Below are 10,049 nucleotides of genomic sequence, written 5' to 3'. Positions count from 1 at the left end.
TTTCAAAACATTTGAGAGAAGGTGCTTTAGGCCCATGGAAACTTAAAATTAAACTGATAATAAAGATGAGTTTGGAAAACGCATTTGTTTGCACTTTAAACAAACAGCTGTGCTGTCACCGAGCTGCAATTTGACATTTAGTAATTACTAAGTTTCGTGTTATTTGCACCGGCAGGTCGTATCGAAATTTGAGCAATAAAGTCTTCCATAACATGCAGTAATGCAAGCCAATTATTCTGCAGTAATGCAAGCCAAATAAAGCGGGAGAAAGTAAACGAGAGGGCCCTACGACTAGCCCTCTCAGATTACACCTCATCGTATTCTAAACTTCTAGTCTAGGCTAAATCTTCTACAATTCGTAATCATTCTATTAGGCTGCTAGCACCAGGGACGGATTTAGTGTGGGTTGTAGGGGGTGCGACATCCGCCCCCCCCCCCCCCCCCCCCACAAATATCTCTGCATCCTTATGTAAATCTCAGAAAGTTGGTGTCTGAGAAAAGTGCAAATCTGCAATAAAATTAGTACCTCAGGGGGGGGGGGGGAAGTTTATATTTCAGACGATATTAAACGTTATTAAAAACTGCAAGCAAAAATTTTCTGCTCACTTCGCTCGAAGAAGGCCCTCGTCTGTATCTCTACAGAATGTTTTACAATTTCCCTTCGTTTAAGGGTTTATTTAGAAAACTCTTTCACGTTCTTGAGACATTCCCGAATAAAAAGAAACTTAAATGCTAAAGCGCTTCAATCTGGATTAAAATAGCTGGATTATGAAATGCTTGTCGGGGATTTTGCTCCAAGGACTTAGTTTAAAACTTTTGAACACTGTTTATTACAGGGCCTCCGACGAAGGAGGAGGGCGCGGGTTCATGGCCCTCCTTTTTTCAAAACAATAAAACTTTTCATGAAATCTTTTGAAATCCCTTGCCCCCCCCCCCATTTTTCAACCCGTGTCGGAACCCAAGTATTATTTTTACATATTTGCTTACAAATTTGGAAAATCAGTTTATACATGCAGAGCCTCCCCGCCTTCAGAATATAACGTTAGAGGAATTGTGAAGGAAATAGACAGTTGTAGAATGGGGTCAGCCACAAAAAGGTACATATGACGGTTATTGTGTTTGATTAGCTGACCACTGCCACGAAAAAAAGCCAAAGCTTTTCCAAACGCATTTACAAAATGGGGTGTTTTCACAAATTCTTAAGGGTGTGGTCGGCGAAAAATTTTCTTCTCTTTGCCCCTCCAAACTTTCAACCCTGGCTACGCCACTGATTTTTACATTATTTACCGGTATGAATTTTCAAAATGGGCGTCACTATCATTTCCATGTTACCTGGAGGGTGTGGCAACGAAATCCAATTATTGTCTAACTCCCCCCCCCCAAATCATTGTTGCTTAAATCCACCCCTGTATAGCACTAGAAGTTTACAAAAATTTGCACGAATTGAATCGAGCCTTTATGAAAGACTACTTTCTCCCAAAACCCAATAGCTATAATCTTCGAGGAATTGATCCTCTTTCTGTTTCCAATGTTAAAACTACAAGTAATTGCATGCAAAGGAAACCCATCCCCCGTCGGAAGGTCAAAAATCAATGTCAAGATGAGGAAGATATTTTAGCCCTCATTTTGGAAGGCCAAGTCCCTCCTTCGGAGAAATTTATCATAATTGGGAGTCTGCAAATTTAACACGGGTTGCGATTGCTAACAAACATGTCATCGGAGAGCGTTGTGTGATCTGGACAAAGTTTGGCGTGGCACACGCGGAAGTGCAGGTCAGATAGTTGCTGCACGAGTTTCGAAGGATTGTCACCGGCCTTGCAGGGAGAAAGCCTTTGTGTTGCAGAATTATCAATGCAAAATGATGGTCAACAGTGACCCCCATGAAGCAAAATTAAAAAGAGTAAAGGACGAGGTCAGTCAACTGAAAAAGGAAGTGGAAATTGAAAGGCTAAAAATCTCGAAATGCTCTATGGAGTGAGTTGTTTACTGATCATTTTATTTTGACAATATTTTAGAAACTTAGGTGTTTCGAATGCAATGGGCAACTAAAGGAACGAGCAGCTATTCTTTAACACGAATTATAAACGGGTGGTTTTATCCTGACAATTTTTAGATCGTCTGTCAAGCCTTGATTCCCATAGAATCACAAATAGAAGAAGTCAATTAACCTGAGAAAAACCTATAAAATATAAAACCGAACGGCATTTCTTGCAGTTTCCCTGCAGCTGGTTGCTTCATTGATAAAACTTTTATTATAATACGTTCCTTATATTCATCATCATATGAGCCTAGGCCCTCACTCAACTCAAGCTGTACAGTGTCACCATGCTTGATGTCAAATCCATTTCAGCATATATTTGCACCCCCTTAGATTTAAGCCCAATACACAATTTGGAAGGTACCGTAGCTGAGGAACGTTCTTGTTCCTGGAAATTGCCAACAGTCCAATTCGAGACAGTCTCTGTCTGGTGAAATTTAATTCAAATTTTGTCTACCTACGTACCAACAAGTAGAACAATGTTGACGATATCTTCGTTGCATTGTATCATTCGTATCAAATCAGAATCAAAGACTTGCTTGGAAAGTGTCCAAATAGCCCTTTTGGGTCTTACTTCATTTTGTTATTTATTAAAAAGGCCATCGTGGGTCTCATAAAATAAATGATGAATTGCTTTTTAGGAATTGGGTTTATCAAACTTAGTAGAAGTATACTTATAAATATTAAACCATTTTAAACCATTGCAAGAACTACTGAAGTGGATTTTAAGCTAATCTAAAGGGCGTGATCGCGAAGTTTCTCTGTTTGCTCCGCTCGCGGGGCCTCATCTTTCGATTTGGCCCAGGGCCACCTAATAATCTTGGCGGCCCTGTTTATAAAAAGCACATGTTCTTTGTTAAAGTGGACAGCAGATTATCTTTTATTACATTATCTTTTTATTATTCCTCTATATTTACGGTCAGAAAGTTTAGGTAGTCTTGACCATCCATCTTGATTATGTTATTTCACCATGCAACATTAAAAGTCGAAATTGATCGAGCATCAAACATTCTGCCATTGGTTTATCTACGTTCTTCTGAATCATTGCCACGAAATTATTGCAACCAAGATTCTGAATGCTGTGCTGAGTGCCACACGGCGTAATCATTTGGTAAACTATGCTCAGGACAAATATGGCTAGAAAAATCATTAATTTCTTAAAGTCGAAGTTCAGAGACATCTTTTTACTTAATGAAAAACTTTTTGGCTAGCTTTCCCAAGTCCAAAGGTAAACATAATCGAACATATTCATTTACCTGCGCAAAACCAATTCTTATTTTATTTGCTCAAAATCAGTTCTTCATTTGCCTTGCAGATTGGCCTCGTTCTGTGAAACTGAGCAGAAAAAAGACCCGCTTCTAACCAAAGCTCTACTTGCAGACAACCCGTTCCAAAAGAAGGGTGGACGATGTAGAATTTCATAGACAAAAATGCCTTTTTACGTCAGATAATCGTCTAAACGTCAGACGAAAAGGCTTATAGAGAAATGACAACTGTCCGGTGGAGGCCAGCGTGAGCTAGAAAAATTTTAAGTGAAGAAGAATAAGTAAAATTGAGCTGTAAATTACATGCAAGTTTTTTTCAAATTGTACGTATATTTCTATGAACTATGTTATTCGTTGCTCATTAATTAATTTATTGAATAAGGTCCACTTTGATACGTTTTATAGATAAATGCTTATTTGTATAAATTACTGAAAACTTTGAAATTGAGCGACTGGATATTCTCTACAGTGCATTAGAAGTCTTCATAAAAGTCACACAAAAGTACAGCGAAATTAAAACGAAAAAGAAAATTGAGATTTTCAAATGATATAAAAAATGTCATTTAACACTCCAAACCGTTGGTATTCAACAGGATTTTAAGCTGCCATTACTCTTCTGATCATGTCCCTGTAAACAACAGATTTTGAGGCGTCCTCGTGCGGCTGTACAATTGGTTCAATTTGGTCTTCTGTCATTTTGTCACCAATGTTCATAAGCACCATTCTAAGCTCGGCTGAATTGACTACGCCACTTGTGTCGCGATCCATTGTGCCGAGTCCCTCCACCATATCCTCATAGCTTCCAGTTGCAGGCGTCTTTGCCAATTGCTTGAAAATGCCATAAAATGTCTCAAAGTCCACACGAGTGCCTTTAAGTTTTGATGCCTCGATGCATTTTTCAACATCATCGGTCAACGGGTTTAGGCCCAGAGAGCGCAAAACGTCTATTAAACGCTTGTCTTCCACCTTCATGTCCCCAACGCGATCAAAAATCGAGTAACAGTCTTTCATTTCCTCGATTTGCTCCTCTTCGCTTAGGCTTGGATCTAAGGCAGTCATGCTGAAAGGCTTTGGATATAGTACAGAATTCTAATGCGTCAGTCTTGGCAGCTAGCGTTGCAGTGTCACTACTGAAGTAAGGTCCAGTATCAAGTGAGATGCGTATATGTATGGCTCTTCAACCCAGAATTCCAATAAGCATAACAATAGAAATGCACAGGCATAATTGGTTGAAAAAACTAATGCAAGATTTCCAAGGATTCAAAAGATTAACTTTGCTTTGTGTGCTTGGAACATCGATGACGTATGTTCGCTACAAAATTAGCCACAATTAACTTGAAAAGTCATTTATATTTGTTTTGGAAATTCATTCGTGAAAAAAATACAAAAATACAACAGGTAGTCGACACAGCAGAGCGCTGGCAGAAGGCAGGCAAACAATTGCAGGTGAAGGCGTGCAGCTTCGTGTAAGCAGGGGGGATTTATGTCACAGAATTTCAAAGAAGATTGGTGGTGCTTTAGCCACAGGCAGCCATATCTCTCCAGTCCAGTTGTTCACAGTAGCCAAGAACGGGTTTAGCCGAATCAAACAATCTAACGTGGAATTAGAGACATTCACAGCCAAAAAACAGGATCGGCTTCCGAATAAAAAGGAGCCGGCCAAAATGAAACACCAAAAACTTGCCAAATACGATAACTCTCAGGCTTTCTTTGCAAATGGTTTCGAAAACACCAGAAAGACAAGGAAGGATTGATAAAGAATTATACCGGCTGGAAAAGCTGAGGCTTCAGACAAATCTTACATGATTTCAGACGGCACTCAACGAGTTCAGGTATTTGAGAAGTAACTAAATGATTTTATTTTCTGTTGATAAGGAAATCAAATCATGGCATGGCAAAGAATGGCATGTTAATGCATGGCAAGCCAAGGTCAAAGATCAGATCAGGAGGTCAATGTCGTTATGGCACTAATTACTTAGCTCAAGGGGGTCCAACATACCGCCCGTGGGCCAGATGTATTCGTGAGGACATATTCTTTGGCCCTTATTAAAACTTTTGATAATTTGACCCCTGCACTATGTCTATGTAGTGCAATTCCTGTAGTGCAGACGAACATTAAGTGACATTCTTTGATGTCAACTACCGGTATGATGCGTGATGTGAGAGAACTTTCTCTCCAAAACAACCTCTATCTACTTCTACTTATAAATTTTGGAAATTGTTTTCTAAAATGCTTTATAAAACTAAACCCCTGCAGTCAATAATGCAGATGAGATAGTGAAGGGTAATGTGGACGTTAGCGAAGACGATAGTGTAGACAAATAAGAGTATCGGAGATGGTCATCAGACGTTGACACAGACGGTAACGCGGACGGTAACGCAGACGGTAACGCAGACGGTAATGTAGATGATAGCGCAGCGTAAAACGTAGGCAAATAGCAAAGGCTAACGAAGAATTTAACGCAGATGGTAATGCACACAGTACTGTAAGCAAATATCGGAGATGGTTATCATACATTAACACAGACGGTAACGCAGACGGCAACACAGATGGTAATGTAGATGGTAGCGCAGAGTAAAACGTAGGGGGGTAGCAGGGGGTAACGAAGACTTTAACGCAAATGGTAATGCAGAAGGTACTGTCGGCAGTTTAAAGATTTGGTTTTAAAAGTCACGACTCCCGGTGCAAAAGTAACAAGACGAACCACATTTATAGAGATTTAGAAGGTTTCCTTTATAGCGTGCATAATGTATTCCTTGCGACTGTTAAGAAAATAACTGTTAGATAGCGCTTAAAATATTAGTATCGGATATTGGTGTGTCCATTGTTTCAATCGCCTGCCTTTCTTCAAAATAGCAATGACATGTCGGAAAAATTTCTATCGAACAAGAATAGATACATAACAACACAAAGTAGATAAATTGAGCATGTTACACGGGGAAAGCATCTATTATGCCATTACCGGTCTCATTTAGGTAGGCCTTACTCCATAACTCCAATTTCTTTGTTTTGTAAACATCTAAAGTCTGTCAAATGTTGTCGCATTATAAAAAGCTATAATGGTACGCGATAAATAAGATAGCTACATGCAATTTACTCAAATGATATTCCTCTAAGAATATGATATATCAATTGCTTACGGTGCGTAATAAACGAAATTGAGAAAGAAAAACAATTTGATTTACTAAACATAAACATTTCGCATAAATCGAATTAGTTCAGCCAGGTTTTATGCCATCGAGTAAGATGATATTCGAAATACGGATATCCTACTGTTTTTTGCATCTATAGCGCTCTTTTATAAAGGTTTCAATCGTCAGCAAAAACTAAATTTTTTCAAGCAATATATGAAAGACAGATTTTATACTGTTACATAAAATATTAAAATTGATATGCAGGAGATATTCAAATTATCCAGTGCAATTTTGCTGTAATAATGTGGCTAGAGCTTTATTCTCATTCGCGATAGCTAATTTTGATATAAGGCTTAAAATGTCGACTTGCAATTTGAATTGGCAGCAACAAAATTAAGGACCAAATTGGAAAATAGGTTGTGTTTGCCAAATGCGATATTCGACTTTGTGACGTCAGCTTACATGATGCTATCTGGATCCATTTCGTTCTGCACAAAACAAGAGGTACAAACATCGAATCCATTGATGTTTGTTGAAACTCCATAATTTCTCCACACTGTGAACAATCTTGGACATAATCTCCAATAGGTGACAGCAAGATAAATTACAGACATCAGAGATAATTTGATTAAAAAAAGACTGCTCCTAACAATCCATGGTGACAATGCGCACTTCATTAAAGCCCAGTGTAATTTTTGGTAAATAAAATCAACCAGTGCGTCTAAGGCTCCAAAAAAAACAGTTAATTCAAGTTGGAACATTCGCATACTTAGGTGTATATGCAATCCTATCTTCATTTCTTAGGCAATTCTCGCCAATATTACGCTGATACTTCTACAACTGTTCTGTTGCTGCTTTTCTATGGTAGTGTTAGGCCAATTTTACTGTAGAGCTATAGCGCATATTTGAAACAGAAAATATATACGCGATACGAGCATTATCAGATATCATACTCCTAGCTCAGACACTATATGTGTACTGCTCCTCTTTGGTGTTCGACGATTCAATATAGATAACAAATAAACTTTAGAGTTTCTATAAAGTTTTCTACAAATAACTTCATGATTTCCCACTGATTTTGGTATAGATAAATGAGTTTTTGTTGTTTTATTTAGGTTTTATTTTAGATAAGGATATAAAAAGCAGAGCATTTAACAATAAACAATGCATTGCAAGAGACTTCTTTCCTTAAATTACCTGACAAGCAGAAACACAAATTGTTTCTACTGCTACTATTTCTTCTAGGGAACGCTGGTTTACGTGCAGCTGTCAGGCATACACGTGGGATCGATCAGGTGGGCCCGTCATTTAAGCAAAGGTTCTTTCACGTGAGCCAGGTCGATTCTTACCCGAGAGAATTCGTGGTGCGAGCACCTTCTGAGTGATACGTACACGAAACAGCCAAGGTGGGCCTACAGCACACGCAGCAAAGCTTTCCCGCAGAAATAGCTACTTGATCGTAAAGCAAAAGTCATCTCATCTATAATACTGTTGCTAGGATCCTTGGGGCACACCACAAAATGAATTAAATCATGTTATGATTTGCTTAATAACGTTCAAAAAACTTGATGCTGCTCTAGCTCCTGATAAAAAAGCACACTTTCTCTCTCATATTGTTCAGGAGATACTATAAAGAGGCCAATTCTGCCGCAAAATGGTCAACACCTTCCCGAAAGACGTTTATCACCTCTTGAACCATTGAGTTGCGTAAAGGATGGATTATAGTGTTTTTCAAGTCAATTTTCAGTTCCATCTAAAGTTTCAGTTCTATTTTTTCAGGACATTTCGGAAAAAAATTGTCAGGCGTTGCCTTCGTCCTAATTGTTATTGGCATAGTAAATTCAAACGTGACGGTCATGTCAATCAAGTCAATTTTTAGCTGATAAAATAAGCTTATTGGATTCTTTATCATAGATATCGGATAGTGGCAGGAAGGTAGCTGCCCTTCAATTACAAAATAACTCAATGAAATTTCTTTATGTTGGGAACCAATCCTTGCAACTGTTAAAGGCAATATCGAATTCCACTTTGTTTTACTCTGTTTTGGTTTCTAACGGCTTAAAGAAAGAGACTTTTTGAAACAGGAGGATAATTGTGCTGATTGATGGCACACAGCTAGATCTCTTTATTCGTTTGAGATAAACGAGCGTATGTTCTACGTTTAAGAGCGATAAACAATAGGCAATATGAGAAAAAACAAACAAAAAACAGAGATTGTAATCACGGGTCATGTCGAGTTGCCAACGGCGCATTATGGTATATAATGAAAAATGCCTTAAAAACTCACCTAAAATCTTCGATGGCAGTTCAAGCGTCAATGTAGAGACCTAGGATTGGAACATTTAGGTTTTTAATTAAAATGTGAAATAACCATAGCAAATCACACACAACAATTTGAACTCATGTTTAAAGATTTCTTGCTACTCTTTGTTGCATTTGTCATTTCACCAACATTGCAGTTAGCGGTTTTATAGTCACAATGTTAGCCTTCCCGTGAAGTGCGAACTATTTCTTTGGCACTAGAACTCCAACACACGTCATACCACACCTATTTTGTCACGTGGTTTTTACTTCAAATGAACCATTGACAGTTTATAAATAAAGATTGTAGCTAATAATAACTGATTGGATTGAGACAGCCTTCATATGCAAATTTCTTGTGTTCGCTATAAATGCTCGAATGCTGTCTGGAAGTGCTCAGTCTGCAGAGATCTGATCGCCGCAATCTTTAGTGACAATGGACGCGTCTTTAACAGAGGAGGAGCAAATTGAGGAAATGAAGGACTGCTATTCAATTTTTGATCGTGTTGGTGACATGAAGGTGGAGCATTATTTGATCATTGATGTTCTGCGCTCACTTGGTCTCAACCCTCTCACGGCCGACGTCGACAAATGCTTGAAAGATTCTAAACTGGAGAACCAAAGGGTTGACTTTGAAACATTTTACTCGATTTATAAGCAGCTTTCGAAAGTGCCAGCAAGCGGTAGTTATGATGATTTGGTAGAGGGTCTGGGAACAATGGACCGCGAGCAGTGTGGGTCGGTGAATTCAGCAGAACTTAGGCTGATCTTGATGAACATAGGAGACAAAATGTCAGAAGCACAGATCGATGCGATTGTGCAGCAACACGAAGACGGATCGAAATGCGTTGTTTATAGAGACATGATCAGAAAGGTGATGTCTGCTTAAAGAGAAATTTGTGCTGCAGTCTAAGACACTGACAAAATGATCAAATATTGTAGTGCTGTAATATTACATGGATGAATAACAATATAATTTGCAAATTTCTTTTATTTATTTGTCTCTAGAGGTAATTACTTGCAAGATGAAATCTGAAAATGAAAAGGTGTACAGTCAATTAGCATACAGTCCATTTAGCTAAAGAAACGAACATTGGAATCCATAAAGTTTTGAATAATTTTCCACTTCTAAAAAGTGCTTTCCTTAGAACTTTTGGAAAAATACCCCTTGTTGTAAGACATATGACAACTATTATCTCTGTCCCTATAACTTTTAAATGCTTTTATCGCCTCAGATTCAAATAAACAGTCCCCTCTATCATAAAAGACTGGCATAAAATGTTGCGTTGACAATGTCTGACTCACTCAGC

At 38.3% G+C, this 10,049-nt stretch overlaps 3 protein-coding genes and 1 pseudogene across 6 annotated transcripts in view; 2 read left to right on the top strand and 2 right to left on the bottom strand.

Annotated features, from left to right (window-relative positions):
- LOC135688358 (uncharacterized) overlaps positions 1 to 10,049 on the bottom strand; it is a 36,587-nt gene that overhangs the window by 22,764 nt on the left and 3,774 nt on the right. For all 4 annotated transcript variants that reach the window (XM_065205292.2, XM_065205373.2, XM_065205219.2 and 1 more), the window contains exon 3: positions 8,726 to 8,765. In XM_065205292.2, coding sequence (XP_065061364.2) covers positions 8,726 to 8,765 — 40 coding nt within the window. The remainder of the gene's footprint in view (positions 1 to 8,725; positions 8,766 to 10,049) is intronic.
- LOC148958178 (guanine nucleotide-binding protein G(I)/G(S)/G(O) subunit gamma-8-like) lies at positions 1,775 to 3,752 on the top strand. The gene is made up of 2 exons (XM_089113446.1): positions 1,775 to 1,974; positions 3,354 to 3,752. The coding sequence occupies exons 1-2, from the start codon at positions 1,859 to 1,861 to the stop codon at positions 3,460 to 3,462; spliced, it is 225 nt and encodes a 74-aa protein (XP_088969572.1). The 5' UTR covers positions 1,775 to 1,858; the 3' UTR covers positions 3,463 to 3,752.
- LOC135688119 (myosin light chain 6B) lies at positions 3,597 to 4,467 on the bottom strand. The gene has a single exon (XM_065204872.2). It carries the CDS (start codon positions 4,360 to 4,362, stop codon positions 3,901 to 3,903), a length of 462 nt encoding a protein of 153 aa, XP_065060944.1. The 5' UTR covers positions 4,363 to 4,467; the 3' UTR covers positions 3,597 to 3,900.
- Positions 8,737 to 9,753, top strand: LOC148958177 (myosin, light chain 1, alkali; skeletal, fast pseudogene; annotated as a pseudogene).

The sequence above is a fragment of the Rhopilema esculentum genome, chromosome 17 (genome assembly GCF_057945365.1).
Source record: "Rhopilema esculentum isolate cy_ngs chromosome 17, ASM5794536v1, whole genome shotgun sequence".
Taxonomy (NCBI): Eukaryota; Metazoa; Cnidaria; class Scyphozoa; order Rhizostomeae; family Rhizostomatidae; genus Rhopilema; species Rhopilema esculentum.
The sequence above is the reverse complement of the archived record's forward strand: the minus strand, read 5'-3'. Positions and strand labels throughout refer to the sequence as shown.

Bases quoted from the DNA above. Each gene is read 5' to 3' on its own strand.
- LOC148958178 (XM_089113446.1), top strand. From the start codon at position 1,859: ATGATGGTCAACAGTGACCCCCATGAAGCAAAATTAAAAAGAGTAAAG. The intron at 1,975-3,353 runs GTGAGTTGTTTA...TTTGCCTTGCAG, and splicing joins ATCTCGAAATGCTCTATGGA to ATTGGCCTCGTTCTGTGAAA.
- LOC135688119 (XM_065204872.2), bottom strand. From the start codon at position 4,362: ATGACTGCCTTAGATCCAAGCCTAAGCGAAGAGGAGCAAATCGAGGAA.